Source organism: Octopus bimaculoides, chromosome 11 (genome assembly GCF_001194135.2).
Source record: "Octopus bimaculoides isolate UCB-OBI-ISO-001 chromosome 11, ASM119413v2, whole genome shotgun sequence".
Classification (NCBI taxonomy): domain Eukaryota; kingdom Metazoa; phylum Mollusca; class Cephalopoda; order Octopoda; family Octopodidae; genus Octopus; species Octopus bimaculoides.
Window position 1 is genome coordinate 43,299,226 of NC_068991.1, and position 22,253 is coordinate 43,321,478.

The window sequence follows — 22,253 nt, forward strand, 5'->3', positions numbered from 1 at the left end:
ATATATATATATATATATATATATACACATACATACACACACATGCACGTTTTAATTTAAAAAATTTTTTTTCATTTGTAGGAAGAGCCATGGTTCCCATTAAAAGATGATTTCATATTTTTATCAACAGTACTTTTAGAAGAGCGTGTGAGAGGCTCGTTGCCACCTGCTAAAAAAGAGGAATGTGAAGTATGTGAAATTATTCACATTGATATAATTTTAAATTTTCCCTGTTTAAACATTAACTGCTGTAAAAGTGTAATAATTGTTAGAAACTTAAAAACATTGACTGTTAATTTGTTATACAGATATGATTTTTGTATTGTATTCCATTCAATTTATCCAGTTAGATTAATTGGTGTCTGACTTTTTTTGTTTTCTTTTCATTCATTTTACTTTTAATAAAGATGTTTACTGACAATTGTTTTAAATTGATATTATCTTTTGTTAGATTATGATGATGGTTGGCTTGCCTGGTGCTGGTAAAACTTTCTGGGCTGATAAACATTCAAAAGCTAACCCAGAGAAGAAATTCAATGTTTTGGGTACCAATAACATCATTGAAAAAATGAAGGTGGGTTTCCCTTGAAATATATATTGTTTAGCATATCCTAATATTATTGCAAAAATGTTGCATTAAATTTGGCTTTGTAAATTTTATTGAAATAATCATTACACTACATACTTTTGTATGTATTCTATTTCGGTAACATAAAATTTGGAATCTTAGAAATAAGTTTGAAGGCATTTTGAGTTACTGTTTAGTTAAGAACATCTTGCAGGAAATCAGCAAGATGTTTGAGGAAAGCTGATAATTTTGCAGCACTGTTCTGTTTCTGTAGATTTTGTTGAGATATGTTTGAAGATGTTAAGAATTACACCTTTTCAATTAACCACCTCTGGATGTAGATGCTTGGGACAATTGGTGCATTTTGTTGATTTCCCCACAGTATTCTCTTGCAATGGTTTCACTAAGATTTTTAGAAATAGTGGATGACCCTATAAGCCAACCTTCAGTTGCTGTTCATATATTCTTCATATGACTTTATTTAGATCGTTTTGGTTCTCTGCCTTGGCGAATTCATTGTTGCCATGTGATTGAGGAACAGATTATGGGATTCTCTTTTTTTAGCAAAAGAGAAACACTTAGATTTTCCAATGTGGTGCAGGTATTTACTTCTGCAACTTCTGGCTGGATTCACTTTAACTGTCCTACCAATTGGTCATTCTTTATCATTTGCAGGTCCTTTGATTTACATTTTTTAAGGCTCTTGTCTCTCTAACAAAATCCTTTGAATCAGTGTTGAGCTGTACATGTTTTCACTGTCCTGTCATCCATTTCAAACTCTACAATAATGCTGCTCAATTTTGCCTTTTCCCTCATCTTTAATTTGAGTCAAAAATAAGACAGCAGTGGAAACAAATTATTACCATTAATCATTAAGAGAAATACGTATTTCAAAATGGTAAATTTGTACCATTGACTAAGTTGGGAGAAAATGTTAACTGGCTTTCCATCATAATAAAAAGTTTTTTCCAGCAATGTTACTGTAGATGAATTACATGTTGAATTTCAATGTGGGAAAAAAGAAAAATCGTATTCCATTTACATTCTATGGATTACTTGACAATTTTCTTCAGTTCCCCATTTTGTATCACTTGTTTTTTCAACCTTCAGACTGACTTATTTCTTTGTAACACTGTAGCCCAAACATACCTTCTGCTTTTTTTCTACAAGTTAGAGATTGTGAAACCATTTTCACTTGGTTATGGAAAAGCATCTTTTCCTAGAATCCTAAAATAGGTTTTATAGGATTTGTAGGTGCAGCTTTTTTGGGTGGGGGTTGTCTTGAAGTTATTTTTCTATATTTGCTACTTGCCCTCTGCTTTTCTTGTAAATTCTTTATACTTTAATAATTTTACTAATTTTTCTTCCTGCACAATTTTTGCAGTTCTCAATTAGATACTGTTAGTGAGAAATCTGTTTTATGTATTGAGGTGATCAAACCATTCACTGATTGCAGTTAGTAATAACAGCTAGAAGCTATGCATAGGTTTTTGGTCTTTTGTCAAACATATTTGTTTTGAACTATCTGGCCATATTTTTAGCTTACTAGAGTATAAAGAAAGATGTAATGTTATTAGGTTTATGTATATTTCTCTCTCAAATAGTTTAATTTTTGAATTATCTGTATCAAAAATAATTCTAAGATGCATTTGTAGTTTTATCTGAACTAAAAATGAAGCAAATTTGTATTTATAGATACTACATACTTATTCCCTTAAACTTACATTAATGATATGTTATAAAGACAAAACATCTTTCATGAGAGAACTTATTGCTCTGGATTTGCTGCTAGAAATTCTTGTACTAGCTTTGGGTATAAAAACAGAAATATGAATTTTGACATTTATTTTAATGAAACGCGAAAACCTTTCCAGATTGTTTCACTTAAATTCTAAATTAACCATGAAATAATTTTGTAAACAACTAAATTTTATGTAATTAATAAAGTGACATTTTGAATATGACTACACAAAGGAAATTTTGTCTCAAAACTGCTCTGATTACAGGTATATTTGTGAAATGTTCTAAATCTAACATTATTCAATATTATTAGCTTTCTAAATGCTCATATTTATGGCAATAACCTAATTTTGCCAATTGTGTTCTACTTTGTTCACATTTTATATAGTCTCTGTGCTATATGGAACAACTGAATTGGAATAAACCAATTGGTCAATTGGTTTCAAGCTATAAGGATGTCTTTTGAAAAGAAATCTTACACGTTCTGAAAATCATTACTTAAACTACCAGTCTGCCATTTTATGTAATTGGAACATTTGGTTCAAAATACACTAAGTATTGCTTGGTGCATTTAATTTTAATTCATTGTATTTGAAAATTGAATGCTTATTAAATTTGACGCTTATACACTCTGCCAATGGAAAGATACTTCTCCATAGACTCTTAGTTGCCCAAATCTGTATTATAAATACAGGAAAGTATATTAAGATGTGAAGAATGTGTTCACTTATTTAAAAAAAAAAAAAAGGTCAATTGGTTTTTGCTTTTCAGTTTTATTTACTTTTAAAAAATATTTTCCTCCAAGGTAATGGGTCTACCTCGTAAAAAGAACTACTCTGGTCGTTGGGATGTCCTCATCGACAAATCTACAAAGTGCCTGAATCGCATGATAGAGACAGCTGCTCGCAAGAAAAGAAATTACATCTTGGATCAGGTATTGTAAAATTGCTATCTATCTCTTTCCAGTGTAGATTTTTTTACTCAGTAGGATACTGACATTTTAAGTGTGGAAAATTCTGCTATTTAGGATGTGGCAACTAAATGTATAAGCATTACTTGATATTTTTCATGCACATCTCATTACCTCAGTTGGAAGTTTAGCTTCACAAGAATGGTAGCAAGCCATTGATGCATTGTACATTATTAATCTAAGCAAACAAAAGGAAAAAGGGTTAACATTCAAATTAACTGATATCATTGGTGCATATACAATGTAGCAAATGTTTTTGAAGAAAGCAGTGATTTTTAACATTTCCTTAACAAATAACAGGAAGAAAGGAAAACACTTGACATTTCAGGATCATTAATTTAAAAAATTCTTGAAGCTTTTTACATTTTAGCTTAAAGGCGCACTCTAAATTCAGTTGAAAACTCAATCTTGTGTAATAAGATGTGCATTGGCTTCTTTCTCCTTTTGTAATTGGAAAAACTTTTGACGATTGGCATATTTCTACCGCAATAAAGAATTGTCCACTTCATTTCTGTAATGGGAAATTTTAGATTATGAAAGAATATATAGCAAATATTAATGCAATGTTATTTTAACTATTAGTATATTGATGCTGGATATTTGTGGGTTGTTGCAACCTTTTAAGTCTTGAAATCAAGCAATTTTTGTTAAATAATTGGCTGCTTCAATGGTTTTTCACTTTTCAGTTGAAAATTAGCTGTTATTTATATAAAAATGTTTCTTTTTTTTTAAACATGCCTCTACGTTTTGCACTGAATTTTCATGAAGCACAGAAACCTTTATAATCAACCAGTTGCATGTATGAAATCATCAGCCGTATTTCTGGAAATTCTGTCCCCATCCCTTCCCTAATACATATTGCATGTTGGTAACAGTAAAATGAGTTTTCTTGTAGCTAATGGCCATCACTTCCGGTGAACATGATGGATTAAACATTGCGGTTTCATGAATAGAGATAACTGCTTTAATACATTGATGTATTTGAATGCATCTAAAACTGATTTCTTTATTTTAACTAATGTGTGAACCACATTTTTCTCTCTAATATACCCATGATGCCTCAATCCAATATAACAACATTTGGCTTGCAGAATGAGGTCCTTTCTCCTGAGTTACATTCTACGATTTAACATAGGAAGTTTCAGGGGGACATGTGAATGAATTTTTTTTCTGCTTTCTGGCTGATATTTTTATGAAAGCATTTAAATGATTCTTGAACCCACATTTATTGGACCTGGAGGTGTGAAGAGCAATCTAAAAGTTTTAATTCTTTTTCTTTAAAAATATATGAAAACAACTGTATTGGTCTTTTTATTTTACTTTACCACAGTTTTTGTGGTTTTTAAGATATTTAGAATTTGGAAAAAAAAATTTTTAATCATAAATTATTTTATTTTATGCTGAACTAAATTTTTTTGTAATTTTAATATTACTGAATTATTTTGATAAAAAAAAAAATATTTTTTTTGTTCCTTTCCAATCTTTTTTTAAATTTCATGACTTGCTCCCACAGCTCATAAAATTTCTTTCACCTTCCTAAGAATGACACTTACAAAATCCTTTTTTTTTTCTCTCTGTCTCTCACTCTCTTTTTAATAACCTTAAAATACTGAAAATTTTCTCATTCAATCACCTGGGCTTCCTGAACATCCTTGCTGCTGATGTTTTCAACTGTTTTGTACTGAAGTGCTGCTGCTATAGACATCCCCTGTCCCCAACAAACTCTTCCTTGTAATACTGCTCTTGACTCTTTCTCAATAGGTGGACTTCTCTTTCTTTTAAAATAGTCTCTATGAAGCTGGCATTGGTAAGTTCTTGAGTAATTGATTGGGATATTCAGTACAGAAAGTTGATGGCTTCTGCTGCCTGCTGCGGTCTGATCATTGTTACCACATCGTGATGGAAAAAGGAACAATATTGATATCTTTTCATTTTAAGAATATATTGCAGATGCAAGAGGCTGATGTTTTTAATATATGCGACCATATATGCCATGAGACAACGCCAATCGTCTACGATTGACTGAGAGAAGTGCCATCTGAAGCTACATTGATTATATTGTTCTTTATTACCATGCTAGACAAACGTGTATGCATCAGCCCGGAGACGTAAAATGACGCCTTTTGAAGGCTTTCAACGCAAGGCAGTTGTGGTAGTACCTACTGATGAAGAGTTCAAAAGACGCATATCGCAAAGGGAGAAGGAAGAGGGCAAAGAGATACCTGAAAAGGCGGTGCTTGAGATGAAAGGTAGGGCCTGCTGCCTGTAACTGGCACAATATGGAATCATTACCTACTCATTTCCTGTGTTAATTTTGCCTCGAAAATATTACCTGACACTTGCTGTCACTCCAGTAGAAAAACTCTTCCGCAGCTGTTAAAAACATATTGCTACTATTAACAGAAAAATCTATCCTGTGCATCGCTTTAAAGCTATCACCGATTTGTTATCCTCCCAGGAGAGCATATATACATACATACATATATATATATGAAGTTTAGGGTACAGGCTTAGTATTAGGGCATTTTTTTTCTCCCTCCTCTTTTGAAATTTTTTTTTCCTCCATGATTTCCATTCCTCCTGAAGAATATTTATATACTTTCCCCCCACCCCCTATTTTAATCTTACATATTTGCTTGTTTTGTGTATATAATCTTAAACCAGTTCTACCCTTTTAGCCAACTTTAGCACTCCTGAAGAAGGCACATTGTTTGATGCTGTAACATATGCTGAATTGGACAAGGAAGATGCTAAACCTTTGGTTGAAAAATATAGGAAGGAAGGAGCAGCTGCTCTTCCTCCTCCTTCCAAAAGATTCAGGGGAGATCGATTTGGTAAGTTTTTAAAATTTAGGTTTCCTTAAGTAACTTTGTCAGGAACTTGATTTGACATTATTTTGAACATGGCTGTTCTGATTTAAAGGACTAAAAGTTTTTCTAATTTATCAAGCTATTACTTAATTCTAGTGTATTTAGTATTATTATTCCATAATTTGGATGTGGCTCCCTGTTTGTGTTAGAAATTTTGTAAATCTTGTGATTTTTTTTTACCAGTGCTATTAGAAATAGGGGACAATCATTTGATATTGCTTTATACTGAGATATCTAGTTTTTGAATACTGTGAATATGCATTTTCTATGTATGCTGAGTTATGGCATTGATAGCATGTAACTTAATTGCTTTATCAAAAAAAAATTTTTTTATTAAATAGGACGTGGTCGCTTTGATCGAAGGGATTATCGCCGAGGTGGAGGTTATGGTGACAGAGACCGCTTCGGTAGGGGTGGATCTCGTGGTTTCCGTGACAGACCAATGGCTCGTTACAATGACAGACGAAGCAGTGCTTATGGTACTGGTGGTAGTGGTGGTGGTAGAGGTAAGTCAACCTAGGATTCATTTAATGAGGTTTTCTCTTGATGATTTACTGGCTGAAAAGCTTATTTCAAAAAATTACCTTGCAGTTCACTTACCTGCTTGAGGTTTTTTCTATTTTTTCAAAGGTGGCTATCCTTCTCGTGGACCACGTCCCCACAGTAGATATGAACGAAGGTCACCTGAAAGGAGATCAGCTGGATACAGACAGGGACAAGTATGTCTAGTTACCTTAATGTTTGACAAGTCTTTTTTATTACTTATAAAACCCCATGGTACGTTTTCTCCTTCTTACCCCATAAAGCTGTCATAATTTTAATATCCACTTTTCCATGTGCATGGGTCAGATGGCAGTTATAGCAGATTTTCTATGACCAGATACCCTTCCTCTCTCTATAGCACTTACATAAGCTGATATGTTCCAGAACTGGACATTCATGAAAGTTTGGTAATGACATACATGATGGGCTTTTTCAGTTTTCGTTTATCAAATTTACTTTTAAATGTCTACAAAAAGACTGCTGTAGGTGATATAAGTAATTTTTATAAGTTTACGTATCCATTTTCTAATAGAAAATTTGAGACAGATGTTGCTTTTGTGGGGAGTGTATAATTTCTGGCCTAACCTTCATTAGGGTGCAATGATATTTTGAGATCTTTTGATGGTGATAGGGTTAGTACTGATGGCTTGCTTTTGATTATCAATTAGTGAATTATTTTTTTAAACTACAGCTATTAAATCTGAATCTCATTTATGTAATCTTAACTTCAGCGATACCAAGGATCTGGTGGACAACGCAGTGGTGGTGGTGGTGGTGGCGGCGGCGGCGGTGGTGGTGGTTATGGAGGTGGTTCTTGGGCCTCCAACAGACCATATGGTGGTGGTGGTGGTGGTGGTGGCAGTCAAGGTTCATGGAGCCATCAAGGCAACTATAGTGGACAATGGGGCTCTTCATCTCAATCTGGTGGTTATGGAAATGTAAGTTATCAACTTTTAGTGTTCAGTTTCTTTTTAAACTAATATCAATGTCCAACATTGCTTTTAAATTGGCTGAATATGTTTTCTTTTCTCTTTTGCAGTGGGGTTATGGCAGCAGCTCTAATAATCAAGGTGGTGGCTATGGCAGCGGCAGTCATTCTCAGTGGGGACAGAACTACAACCAGAGTTATTATCAGGGTTATGGCAGTGGCAACAACCAGAGCCAGTACGGTGGTCAATGGTACGGCAGTAGCTATCGAAGATAGATATTCTCCCATATTCTTTCACCACTCACCCGCTTTCCTAAAAGTAGGGGTTATCTTCTAGAAGCAGGTGGTAGTAGCAGCAGCAGCACCAACAGCAGCAGTGTTACCCAATGACATATAGGCTTGTCTGGAATTTTTTATTTTCCCCACTCCCATCACTTCTGAAATAAGTAATTTTGGATCACCCTGTATGTTATTCAGTTTGGGGGTGGGTGCAAGATGACATAAATCATTTGATCATTTAAGCTGTTGCTGATAATTTCCTAGTTGCTGTTACATTGGTGTGATTTTTTTTTTTAAGAAACCTTAAAAGTTACAGGAGGGTGGGGTATGGGGTTTTTTTTTTAACATTTAAAGAAATTCATTTGTACTTCATTTTCATTTCATACTTATCCTCAATATTCAAAACTTTGAATTCATTGCAACAGTAGTTTTGTTTATAATTTTCCAGTTTAATTTGTACTATTGTTGCATCACCTTTATTACATGGTTAACACCCACTCCCTTAATTTCAATCAAGTAATTTTTATAGCTTTTTAAATCTTATTTTGTACAATTTTAAAATTACTGTCCTTAAGCTTATTTTCTAACTTCTCTTGCTCTTCATTCTATCACTATCCATCCATGGCACTTAGCAGATGGGTTCTTGTTACAAAATGAGATCTGTTTGATCTGAACGATTTTAAAAACAATCCCCTCCCCTTCAAATTCTGCATGTTCCTTTAATAAGTGCCTTTTTTTCTAAGGGAGCAACGTGGCATAATACCCTCCCCCAACCTATTGCAGTTATTGTAGTGAAGTACTTTTCTCTAAATTGCACATGTTGGATTCTGGAGCTATTGATTCAATAAGAGTTGCCTGGTTGATTTGAAAATGAAATTTTGGTTGGCTGAAAGAACATATTAGGCAAGTGTTTGAAGTTATGATAGCAAAAACGGCATGGATTAGCCCTCCATAACATTAGCTTTTGTCACATTTCAGGGGCCCCGGCTCTGGCTACAAAAGTAAAGCATACTCGATGTCCAGAGGGAGAAAGTATTAACATAGATAAATGGCAACGAAGACTGCCTCCACCTACTCCTTCTGCCCAGCATCTGCCCCTGCAATATACAGCATTGGTGATGGGCAAGTGATAGCACTTATGGAATCAGCATCATGCAAACAGCGGAGTTAATGAAAAAAAAAAAAAGATACAAAAAAACATAAACACTACTCTGGGTCCACGTAAGCGAAAAAGAAAAGAGAAACTTAAAACCCTGGAAACATCTGCCAGAACACTAAAACATCTTCCATTCACATGGAGCTGCTATTTTCCTTCATAAGTTTGTATCATAACTTCAATTATTTCAGCAAAATCTGAGCATGACACTCACCTGGACTTGCTTCTCGCCCATTGCTCATCTTACCTGTATTACCAGAACTTACCCAATCCCCACTTTTTTAAAAAAGTTTCACTTTCCTTCATATGAAAAGTTTTAACATTTGTCTTGCTAGATACTGTTTGAATGTTTTAGTGCTTTTTGCTATGTACCTTGCCTGCAGATGTAGTAGTATTAGTTATTGTTTTTTTTTCTACTCTGGCCATGCTCGTTGCTCCACAATATTAAAAAAAACAAAAAACAAACTTGAAATGAGAAGAAAAAGCAACCAAACCATTATTTTAAAGTATGTACTATGTGTCCCTCATTACAAGGAACTTTGTATTATCCATAGGTGGTAGTTTCCTGTATGAAACCTTTGGGTGAAGTCAGGTCATTGTAACTACCATATTACTGTTTTATATTGTCTGAGAGGACGAGGAAGCATGCTGACTGTATGCAGGATGGTTGAATAAAAATGAATGATGCCTTTATTGCTTTGTTTTCTTTTCCCCTTTGTGTAGTATTTGTGTTGTACCTGTTCAACTATGCACATTTCTTTGCCAATATCTGGCTATAATGTTGCATATATTAGTAATGGTTTTAGGGAAAATGGACTTTAAAAAAATCTTAATGAAGCAAGAAATATAAAAGGAAATAGATTTATATATATTGTTCAATCAATTTCTTTTTAAAAAATTCATCTTGATGCTTATGTGGAGGTTTATTAGCCAAGGGGTGTTGAAATGTACAGCAGTTTGTCCACACAACCATCATTGTTGTATAATTCTGGAAATAGTGATTTGGGGGATTTTCCCGTGGTTGTTTATCTTGAAAGAAATTCAAGAAACTTTTTTTTATTTTTAGTAAAAGTGTTATATTAAGATTTCTAAGAAAATGAGCTGTTTCATTCTCATCTTAAGCCATTAATTTTTTTTTTTTATCACAGCATTGTGATTCTTAGAAATATAGCAATTAAAAATGCTGTTGGTCTAGCTTGCAAGTTATGAATTTCTTCAATGCAATAAATGAATTCTAGTTGGCACTTTTGGTCAGAAGTTTTTAAAAAAAATCCAACAGCTGTTTATCAAGTTGCTATGTATAAATTTTTCTTGTTGGGGAAAAAAATCCAAAGCTTGCACAAATTAGAAATAAAACTCAGTTACTGAATGCAATGGTTAAATACTGCTTCATTCCACTACTTCAATTGTATTTGCCTTGAGTATTTTCCAGTGATTTGTTTAAACTTTTCTACAATTGCAAAGAAAGGTCTTATGTTTAGAGCAGTTATGTTGGATTACACTTAGATATACTTGGTATGATTGAAATTTGTGCATACACACTATTGTTATTAGTCATTAAGAGTTCTCAAGACTGGGGGTAGGGAACAATAACATTGATTCTGTTTCACGAGTGAGATGTTAATGAGACTAACACTATTTATAAAAGAAAAAAGTTATTGTATCAAGTTCTGTAAAATGGAGCTTGCAGAATTAGAATTAAGAAGTAGAACCCCCTTTTCTTAAGTGGGTGTAGGCAAAAAAATATTTGGTTCGATTATGTTAATACCTATGCTATTAGTATCTGATGTTACTTTCCTTTTTCTATTCAGTGTCTCAACTACAGCAGCAACTTCCAAGCCGAGCAATACAGTGGCCTATGACTACAAGAGAGGTTACTAGGATTTGTACCATTAATTACATTTAATCTTTCAATAGTCTTAATATACATCAGATTTCTCTTATATAACTTTGGACTGTATTTGTAAATCTGGATTCCATAGAGGGGGGGGGGACCTGTTAATTTTGTATCAAGTTTCACCGAGCTCTGCTTAATGTACATTGCTTTTTATTGTGGGGGGGGGACTAAAAGTAGCTACTTTTTCCCCCCTCCACACATTAATCTTGCCCTTTTAAATAAGGCAGTTCTTTACCAGAATTCTTCAAACATTTAGCCTTTATAGCTATATATTTTTGGGTCACCAGACCACCACCTCTTGATAGGGTCTGTTGAAGGGTCAGCCTGATAGAATATGCTCTTATCAAGCATGTAAGGACAGTATTTTCTACCTAGGTGGGAGGAATTTAAATTGACCCCCAGTACTTGACTGGTACTTTATTTGGTGCTCACGTATATTGCTATTTCTTTTGCAAAAACTAAACTGAAACTGATTAAAATATTTTTGAAGTTATACAGCTTCTCATGCATTTAATTTTTAATTCATCCAAATCATTGAAATAAATAAACTATTTTGAATCATTTTTCAATTCCATACTTTATTTTAGCCTAAAGTGTTTGACAGTGAACAGGGTCCATGAAAGCAACTGCTTCTAATAGCTTAGTTTGAATGAATGACTTGAGAAAAATGCTTTCCATTCCAACTTGGCCAAATTGAATTGAGGAATAAAACACCAGTCCAATGTTGCGGTCTGGTCTGGTGTGGTGACTTGCTTATTAAGAACTGAGGTCTTGTATCAGTTGCATTCATACAGATTATTGGAATTTCCTGCAGAGGAGAAAAAAGTGTATCAGTTATTGAAAGTTGCATTATGAATATGGCTTAATGAATTGAGATAGCATTTATTACATACTGAAAGCCATTGATTGTAATCTTTAACCCTTTAGTACTCAAATTACTTTGTCCAGTGTAATACTTATTCTGTTTTGAATTAATCATGTGCTGCCATATAGCTTTAAGATTGTTTGTCGAAGATGTAGCATAAGTGTAAGTTCAGATATGACCAGTTTAAATGCTAAAGGATGTCTATTCAGTTAAAAATTTGGGTTTTGAAGACTGATGTATATCAAATTTCTTTATTTTTAATGAAATTTATTGACAAATGAATTATTATTGAATGGTTTGACTGTTTTAAAATGAATTTGTAAACAAGACAAAGGCAACATACCTGCTATTTGGTAAAATGTTTTATCCTGAGTTTTTTTTTTTTTATCAGCCATTTAATATATCTAGTTATGACACATTTTCCCAGCATATTTACTCATGTACTTAATAAATGTATAAAAAAATTTTAGTGGGAAATTTAAGAAGCTCAGCCTAGAAAAGTTGATTTTGAAATTTAACTTATTTTACTGAACTTGTTGGAGCTGGTATTATTTCCTCGTATATTTTTTGTGTTTAGACTCAGCTTTTAAGGAAAATGTAGTTGAATGGTGCAGATGTGGATCTCTGACAGACAAAGAGGCTTTTTAGGAACCAAATTACTTGCTCATTAGCATGTAAGTGGTTGAGTGTTCTGCATATGTGTACTTCTAATTCCTAAGTAGAATTAGTGTGGCTGGCTTCTAGACTGTTTCTGTGCCCATCTTTAACAAGTATGGGTTGACTTGAAAAGCAAGCTTTTCTATTTTCACCTTAATTTTCTCTTCAAAATAACAGCAACTTAATGAATGATACAGGATAATAGCAATATTTTCTGCACTATAGTAACATTTATGCAGCCTAGCTCTGATGTAAATGCTGAGTTTACAAGGTAGCTTCTAAAGAATATGCTTAAATACTGCCACTAAAGTTACCAGGTTTAGATTTGGAAGCGCGACAACCGAGTTGCACTTCAAGATTTCATTGGTTTTTACATTATAAGGTTGCTAATGCTATTGGAAAACACGATGACTGACTGAAGCTGGAAGTAAACAAAATGTCTGATCAGATTTTAGGTATCAAATGACAGGTCTTCATTAGGCTTGAAGTTGAATAGTATAATAAAAAGTCAATGAGAAAGCAACTTTAGCCACTTCAGTACCAATGTTAATGTGATACTGAATAGTATTTATTTCATGGTAATGTGACATTTTTTGTACAAATTATCAGATGTGTACAATTATGTCTTGTCAAGATTATTCCACATTTTGAAAAAATTTGCAAAGAGAAATGAAATGGTTTGTCCACAAAAGGCAGGAGCAAAGTTTTCTAGTTAAGCAATTAGAAAATTGCCACCAATCTACTTTTTAATACTGTTAAAATTTAAAAACCTATCAAGTAAACAATTAAAATTTTTTTAATGTTTTTATTTGTAAATGGTATTTAAAATGTTTTTATTTGTAAATGATTTTTTTTTTTCACAAATGTAAAATACTTTTTGTGTTTTTTTTTTTTGTATGGTATTGGATGATAGCACTTCCATTGATTCTCACATGGAAAGATTATAAACAAAGAGGGCAATTAATGGAATTGGGAATATCACAAAGCAAGCTTTAGTATGGAGCAACAGAAAACAATAAAAACTAACAAAATTGGGTGTTATTTGTTAAAATAGTTTAAACTCACTTTCCTCAAAGAATTGAAATAAAGAAAGGTGTGGTGAAATCACAGACAATTTTGAATAACTATTAAATATTGCACCAATGAGATAAATAGCACTGAGGATGAGCTTTGATACTTATATAGAATAGCAAGAAAGAGCAAATGTGTGATGTTTCATGAATGGTAACAATGGATGCACACTTGAGGATCAAGTAACAGTTGATAAAACCAACTTGTAATTTATTTTACTATTAATTAACCTTGAGATGACAAATGATTCCATCTCTGGCAGGATTTCAACTGAGAAAATCAAAACAATGTGATTCATTTAGTCCATTGCCTTAACCATTTTCACCTCAGATTTTCTTTTTCTTTTACAGAAACAACTTCCAAATATGACATGTTTGAGGGGAAAACATTAAAATATAGAAGTGAAGGTCTAGTTTACAAAATTTAGTTTAGCCTTGAGATGAAGTGTTACCTGCCTTGGGAGGGGGATAAAATTAAAAATTCTTGGGAAAACTCATGGACACCAAGCCTATTTTTACATAGAAAAATTTTTGAACTCCAGAAATGCTTGATACTGAAGAAGCAATATTGGATTTTCATTTTGGCATAAGGCCACAAACTTGAGGGAAAGAGTGTAGTCATTTAAACTGAAACAAGGATACATTGAATGTGCAGTAGCTTGCATTTAGTCTAATGCTATCATTTCTGCAGCATTATTATGAATGAATAATTCTTACATTAGAAAAACAAACAGGTATATGTTGTTGACATCCCCACTATTTTATTGGAAAATGTGAATGGATTTAAGACTCAGTGTGAAGGAAAGACAGTCAATCCTAATGGGATTTGAACTCACAATGTAGTGATGTAAATATATACCACAAGACTGATCATTTCTGCTTCTACACAGACATTCCTAATAGAATTATTTTCTCTAAGTATGGGGTGGAGCAAGCTTTGTCGGGACAAAAAGAAAAGTCAGTGGAATCGACTCATTGGTACTGGTTTTAATGACTGATCATGTAGGGACAAAAGGCAAAGTTGGCAATGACAGACAAGATTTAAAACGGTTTTTAACAGGACACAAAAGCCACAATTTAGGTGTCATCAGTTGAAACCACCCCAGTGCATGACTGGTACTCAAGGCCAATGATAATAAGCAAAGTTACGAAACATAACATTTTTGTTTGGTGCTAAGATGGTTGCATTTTTTTGAACAAAATAAATAGAACAAGCAACACTGATAACAAAAATGCAGAGCACCTCATTAATCAAAATTCTCAGAAAATAAAAAAACAATTTTGAAACAACCAATAAATACAGAATCAGTTTTAGTCTCTGTCCCACTTCCCTTGATTTCACATACCGTTTTCCTTTCGAATGAACTTCTAATGTTCTCAAATCAAAATGGAACAGATCCTAATTTAAATATGTTGGAGAATTAAATCTTTCCAGAGCAGAACATTGACAAAATGAAATATAGTTGCTGTTACAGTTATTATGAAACTGAACAATTTAGATGGAAAAAAAAACCGGAATGTTTCATCAATGGTATTAACTTTACATACTCTTTGTTAAGAAATTTAAAACTTGTCAGAAATAAAGAAATCTGAAGCAGGGGTGAAATTGTATACATTTCTAACGAAAATTAAATGTATTCTTTTCTACTCTAGACACAAGGCTCGAAATTTTGGGGGTAGGAGGCAATCAATCAGATTGATCTCAGTATGCAACTGGGATCAATCTGATTGACTGCCTAATTTATCGACCCTGAAAGGATGAAAGGCAAAGTTGACTTCGGCAGAATTTGAACTCAGAATGTAAAGACAGACGAAATACCACTAAGCATTTCACCTAGTGTGCTAATATTTCTGCCAGCTTGCCACCTTTATTTAAATAAATATTATGAAAGTTAATTTACGGATTAGTTAAAAAAAAAAAATTCTGCTGTGTATCCCAACTTCAAAATGAATGTATGAATGCTCTATCCCATCTTGCATAGCAAACACCTAAGATAGGTTTTTAATGAAGCCCTTAGAAGATTTTCAAGAGACCATTAGAATTGTGAGCATAAATGGATGGGAGTGATGGTGCTCTAATGATTACCCTTCAAGAAATGGAACGAAAATTGTAAATATTGATTTAAGGATAGAAAAAAGTGTTAGTGATTTTAAATTATTTTTAAAATGCAAACAAAGCTGAAAAAACCAACACTTGAAAACAACAATTTTGAATCTACAAAGGTGAGGTTATTTAATCTGCAGATTAAATTATGGTTTGGAATGTAGAAATGGAAGCAGATGGCAGAAAGTGGTCAGCAAAAACAACCACATGTTAACAGATTATAAAGAGCAGCAATGAAAGTGGGGGAAGACTATGTTTTTATACACAACCATATTCATACCACACAGAATTGGTTTTGGGGTCCTTTGATTCGTCAGATGACTTGCTGTTGCTGTTAGTGGTTGTAGTTGTAGTGGTGGGGGTAGTGGTAGTGGCATTGCTTAGACTGAGGTGCTGCTGGGTATTTAGTTGTTTTGTTTGTGGGGAGATTCTTGCCATTGGAGCATTTTTCACATTGCCTCCTGTATAACTTGGTTGTGCACTGGAATTTCGAGAATATCCAGCCTGTGATTGTAACAATGAAGATGAAGATGATGATGTAGGCAGCATCTGGTGTGTGTCTTGGTGATTAGAATTGTTAGTAACAGTGTGTGTGTAATTATTGGGGTCTCTGTTTATTGGTTTTGGAGGGGTACCCCGCGAGCGAGACCGATATGGATAAGACTCATCTGCTTCGCAGATCTCCAAAATGTTATTTGAAGATGTAGGTTTGTCAACAGACATGCCTAATGAGTGATAGTCATTAAATGTTTGGCTGTTAGATGCTGCATTGTCGTAAGCATACTCAGGAGATCGTGATGTTCTTTTATTTAAAGACAGTTCACTTTTGGAAAGAGTGGGATCCGTTTTGTAGAGGTTAGGAGAGTCTCTTGGTCTTTTGGGGAAAGGGGAAGCAGATCCTGTAGGGCGTGAAGATGGCCCTTGATTTGGTTGATTGTTGAAGTGCATAGAAGTAGGCCTTTCAGCTGGCTTCATAAAGTTACTCTGTCGGTTATCACTCATGGGAGACTGTTCACGAGATAAGTAATGTGGCTCTGGGTATGGCATTGACTGACTGACATGTGCAGGGGCATACATCTGGTCAACAGTACCAGGAGTGACTGACCGATTCGATAAATCATGAGATTGTGGTGCTTGTTGAGTAGCAATGTGATTGTAAGATTTTGCAGACCTCAATACAATGTATGGCTCTTGTGAGACAGAATTCTGAGACTGTAAGTGATCAGCTTGTTGACTGTCTGTCTGATAGCGGTGATTCTGGAAATAATTACTCTCTGGATAGCGTCGTCTAACTTTAGGAGTAGGAGTTTTTACACCATCTTTATTAGTTACTGGCTGGACATAGGTGGAGTGCAGATCTGTTTTACTATCTCCTGTACTCTCACCATTGTTAGAAGAACTACGAGACACTTTGGACAGTTCTTGGTGAGAATTATTTATGACTTTTGATGATGGATCTAGGTTATTTGAATATGGTTCTGATAAGTGTCTGGAAGAGTTGGAATGGTTAAAGGTAGAGTTTTGGTTAGACTGCTCATAAACGTGCCGTTGATAATGGTCTTGCTCAGTTCTCACTGGATATTTTCCACCAGGATTCAAATTAGAAGAACCTTCAGATATTTTATTTCTCTTCAGCTGTTCACTTTGGGAAAAACTGACACCTTCGTTCAGTTTCCTTTCTTGACCTTTGGTCTACAAATAAAATGGCAAAAGTGTTTCAACATTAAATTTAACAGATACAGATAAACACACACACACATTTTAAATGGAAAAGTTTAAAATTATGAAAAAGATCTTGAATGAGTGAAAAAGTTCAAAGCTGGAAAGAATGGTTTAAGAGGTGGGAAAGGATGTTTAAAAGGAGGTAAAATGTGAAAGACAAAGGTAGGAGCAGTGAAGCAAAAGCTACATGTATAACAATGAAAAATTAATTTTCTACAACATATAAGAAAGAAACCAAATTTTAAAGATAAATATTTTCAATAAATGAAAACTCTTCTTAAAGAATGAGTCACTTGATTTCATCACCCAGGAGTTTGTGTATCCAAACCAAGTTTGTTTTTACAAAAAGTTTTCTCTAATAATTGCTTTATGTCAGTTTCTCTGTGTATAGTACTTAATATGTGTAAGCAAGGTTATTAAAAAGAAATTATTTAGATGAAATGCAATGCTTTAAAATAATTATAAATTCATCGCATTTAGTTTTCCTCAACAGAACTGGTATTTTTCCCATAGTAAAAGTTAACAAAAAAGTGCAGATAAAGCAGTCAGAGTGTAGAAGAAAATTGCCATGTCGAAATTTTGTAAATATACCAAAAGGTTCACTTAGAAGTAGGATTAAACTAGCCATCTTGTTTATGAAGATGGAAAGATTAGTTTAAAATATTTTAGGTTATGTGCTGATCCTCATTAGAACACTTTAAGGAAGTGAGAATGTTAGGTAGGTAGATGTGAGGCAAGGTGAGATATATTTCAGAAATAACTTACTCTCAATGTAGGAGAATCAGGATTTGATTCTTTAAGAAATTGTTCTAGTGTGAGAAGTTCGCTGCCTGGAGATTGTCTACCATGAATTGTTGAAGGGGATCGATGATAGTCATCATCTACATCAGCCATTTTGCCTTTTGAAAGGAAAGAATGGAGTTAAGCTTAAGAAGTGATACATTTTTATATTTTAAATTTCGTGAAGCAAACGCTTCTTTAAGATGTCTTCTATAAAAAAGCAGCCAGCTGGAAAACATTTTACTGCTTCAAAGTCCTTTTGCCATTTGGTAGATAGATATAAAGATTAAACTACTTCAACAGTAGTTACAAAACCAAAAAATAAAAAAAAGAAAACTCATTAAAAAAAAGTCAAAACAAAAGAAAAATTCTAACATTTCAGTGGATGAAAACTATTAAAAAAATAAAATATAAATTTCTTATATCTATTCATGTTTTACATTAAAAAATAAAAAATAAATAAAACTGAAAGTCATAAATGTTTTAATGAGAAGAATGTTATAATTATGATTAGCATTATTCAATCATTTATAATAATAGAAATATTTTATTTGATAGCCTGGTGCTACATAACTAATTTTCAGTTTTACTTTTCTGTTATCTTTTACATGGTCAGCAGCCATACAGGGGCACTGCCTTGAAAGGCTTAGTTGAACACAGTACTTATTATGTTTTTTTAATGTCTGGTACTTATTTTTGGTGTCTTCTGTTGAACCACTAAGTAACAAGGACTTCTGTAAACCAACACTAGTTGTCATGTAATGAGAAGTACAAACAAGTGTGTGTGTGTGTATATAAATATACATACATACACACACACACACATGATGGACTTCTACACAGTTTCTGTCAACCAAATTCACTCACAAGCCATTGGATGACGTGGGGCTTTACCAGAAGACAGTTGCTTAAGGTGCAGCAGAGTGGGACTGAACCTGAAACCATGTGGTTGCAAAGCAAGCTTCTTATTCACACAGCCACGACTGTGTATAGTTTGAGAATTTGTTTTCTGTCTAAATTACAATTCCACATTAAAGTATGTAACTTATATCACAAATTCATTCGATTCGGACTCAAAAGAGCAAGATTAATATTTGTTTCAGAAAAATCCCTGTCTAGTGTCTTTAAAAACATTCTAAATAAGAGCTATTTAATTCCAAACTGTTCTTCAAAAAATATAAACTGCTTCATGCACCCATTTCATATGTATTAAATAATGTAGCAGATGATACGTGTACCTATTTAGTAATGTATCAAATAAGAGATTTGTTATAAATACAGAATCACATCTTCACCTACATGATATCGTTACTTAAATTTCTGTGAAGTTATTTTGTCATTCAGATAAGTAATTAAATTACTATGGTGTAATATTGGTCTTTTGTCTCTATCATCTACCATCATCACCCAGGGTTGTGTCATCTCAGTAATGTTGAATACAAAGGAGAGAATATAGAAGCCAAACCTGTAGGTTTATTTCTTGAACTCCAGAATTCTGTAATGAACTTTTATTTAATATTGCATGAGCTTCAAATTCATTGTTATATCTAAAAGTTTTAAAGCTTAGGTCTGGTTAGAGTATGGAAGAACTTTTTCAACTTCATAGTTCATATACAATAAAGCTTAAAGCTGTGGACAGTATTTGAATCAGGAAACCAATCATGCTCTTGTTTTGTTTTGACTGCAATGTTATACTAAATCAACCATTTAGTCTCACAGAAACTAAAGAAAAATCTCTCTCTCTCTCACACACACACACAAAAGCAAAAACATTATTATTACAGTGCATAACTTGCCAGAGGTATTATGCAATGCTTATGATGAGAGAAAGTAGGCAGTAGAGAATAATTGGGTATTACTGTAAGATAATCTTACTGTGAGCCTAAGATATGAGTGGAGGAAGGTCCCATGTGGAAGTGACATGGGGTAGGATAGTACAGAGTCAGAAAAGCAAAGAAACAAGTAAGGAAAGAGGAGGACAGGAACTTACCAAGAAGCTAAGCTAGGTGTCAGGGACATGTAGCAAGAGAGAAAGCTGAAAGTAAGTGGTTTGCTACAGTTCTATGACATGGAAACCAGAAATGAGGTGTATTGGATTTCAAGAAAATCTGGGTAATCAGGATGTCAACAGCAATAGGTGTGAATGATAGTGGCACACCTACCTTCACATGTTAAGAAGAATGTAGCATGGAAATGGTAACACAGGTGATGTCTAAATAAGGAGAATGTATGAGAAAAAGTGGGTTTACCCAAAGTGGAGCCAGGAGAGGGACCAGCTATTGAGGTTAACTCCTATGTGGTAGATAGAGCTATTAAGGATATGAAGACAGGAAAAGCAGCAGGCCTATCAAGGATAGCTGTTGGGATGCTACTAGTTATTCACATGGCCAATCAGGCAGTAAAAGTGTTGCCTGCCAATAACCAGCATAGCGTCATTATCAATTGTTATAAAGGCAAAGAAGATGCAATAGATAGAGACATGGACCAAGTAACATAAATGGTATAGAGAGTTAAAGATAATCATGGAGAGAATTAGCTTAGATGTGATGCCATTTAGGCTTGTGCCAGGACATGGGATCATTGATGATGTCTTCTTAGTGAGGTAACTACAGTAAAGTTCTTAATCAAGAAAAAAACACAACACATTTGTCAATCTGGAGAAGGCTTTTGGTGGGACACTATTCTCATTGTCAGGTGGGGATACCATGCTCATGGCTTGGTAATCAATAAAAAAACTGGAGGTAGATTTACAATTATGTACTTTTACATTTTTTTTTAAAATTTGACATCCATGGAAAGGTGAAATTAATTAATGGGTGTAAAAACCAATGACTGTGAATAAACATTAAATGTGTTTTATCTGTTTGTTTTGTTACTAAAATTATCCAACAATGACCCAAATGTTCACCTCCAACAATTTTATCATTTTTCAAGAGCAGGTAAATTAAATGCAGATATAATCAGTATAAGATTTTATTCTTTCTCTACATTTCATTCAAACATTTTCATTGAAAAGTAAGTATAAAACTATTTTACCAGTTAATACAGTATTGGCAAGCTACTCTTACACGATTTAACAGAATTTTGTTTTTAATGAACAAAGCTCTTTAACTGGTGAATACAGGTGTGTACAAATTGAAAATTAATATATATTTCCTATTTTTGCACATTGTTTGTGTTCAAATGCAAGGAATATATAATTGCATCTCTGCCCAACTACAGAGTTAATGAAATATTTTTATCCTATATTCCTGTCATGAAATTGTCAACTACTATTTACAAAATAGCACTTTACAAATGAACACATAAAAGAGGTTTCAACTTGATACACTTTAGTAGATTTTTTCTTTTGCAATGAGTGCTTTCTACATATATTTTTTCCTACCATTTGTTTTTTCAATCTTATGGAAGTCAATGTTTTCTTTGTTCTATCCAGTTAATTTTGCTTTTCTTCCAGTTCTGTGCGTTTGAGAAAAGTAGTCTCCACATAATTGGGATACGTTCAATTAGGTAGTTACTAGTTGTCTGTCCTTCCATGAGGTGCACAGTTCATTTATTTTTTTCAGCTGGAGGATGTATCCTTTTTTTTATTAGAAGAAAAAACACTCCCAAAACAATCAAAATACAGATGTCTGTGTTGATGGTGAAAGGCTCAGCTATAGACCACGCATCATATCTCAATCCAGTTTAACTCTCTACATTATGCTTCTTTGCTGTAGCTCACAGTAGCCTATGTTTGATTCACAGACCTCTCATACATTGATGCCCTATTTGTTGGTGTGCTTAGCTGGTAGATGTTGCTGGAAACATACCCTAATCTTATAACTTCTCATTACTTCACTGAAATTTTTTTACTGATACATATATGATTTTATACTTCTCAGATAGCAAGTCAAGCACTGTGCACACTTTGTACAATGGATCACAATACAGTTCATTCCTGCCAGAAGGTATTAAAAGTATCGCTTAGTTGTAAATATTGATTTAATTTCAACCTCCTGGTTTGGATATAATAACTGATATATAAGGGCCACTATACCTTCTATCTGGGTTTTAGTGGTTCTTCAGTCTTGGAAATAACTTTATACAAAACATAATATTGGG

General features: G+C 33.6%; 2 protein-coding genes across 15 annotated transcripts in view; one reads left to right on the forward strand and one right to left on the reverse strand.

The window, feature by feature from the left end:
- LOC106882998 (heterogeneous nuclear ribonucleoprotein U-like protein 1) overlaps positions 1-11,444 on the forward strand; it is a 24,754-nt gene extending 13,310 nt beyond the window's left edge. For 2 of the 3 annotated variants that reach the window (XM_014933851.2, XM_014933853.2), the window contains exons 10-19: positions 82-189; positions 452-574; positions 3,114-3,242; positions 5,359-5,527; positions 5,957-6,112; positions 6,490-6,654; positions 6,779-6,867; positions 7,423-7,629; positions 7,731-7,870; positions 10,866-11,444. In XM_014933851.2, coding sequence (XP_014789337.1) covers positions 82-189; positions 452-574; positions 3,114-3,242; positions 5,359-5,527; positions 5,957-6,112; positions 6,490-6,654; positions 6,779-6,867; positions 7,423-7,629; positions 7,731-7,870; positions 10,866-10,935 — 1,356 coding nt within the window. In that variant the 3' untranslated portion in view covers positions 10,936-11,444. Of the gene's footprint in view, positions 1-81; positions 190-451; positions 575-3,113; positions 3,243-5,358; positions 5,528-5,956; positions 6,113-6,489; positions 6,655-6,778; positions 6,868-7,422; positions 7,630-7,730; positions 7,871-8,876; positions 9,748-10,865 lie in introns of those variants that run through there. The other variant, XM_014933852.2, reaches the window with a different exon arrangement.
- The window catches only part of LOC106881190 (girdin), a 176,959-nt gene continuing 165,800 nt past the window's right edge, over positions 11,095-22,253 (reverse strand). For 9 of the 12 annotated variants that reach the window (XR_008265197.1, XR_008265198.1, XR_008265201.1 and 6 more), the window contains 3 exons: positions 18,135-18,268; positions 12,160-17,339; positions 11,095-11,759 (listed from right to left, as the gene is read on the reverse strand). Coding sequence is in view for 3 of the 12 variants with exons in the window: in XM_052971764.1 (XP_052827724.1) it covers positions 11,747-11,759; positions 15,928-17,339; positions 18,135-18,268 (1,559 nt within the window). In the remaining 9 variants the exon portion in view is untranslated. Of the gene's footprint in view, positions 11,760-12,159; positions 17,340-18,134; positions 18,269-22,253 lie in introns of those variants that run through there. The other 3 variants (XM_052971765.1, XM_052971766.1, XM_052971764.1) reach the window with 2 other exon arrangements.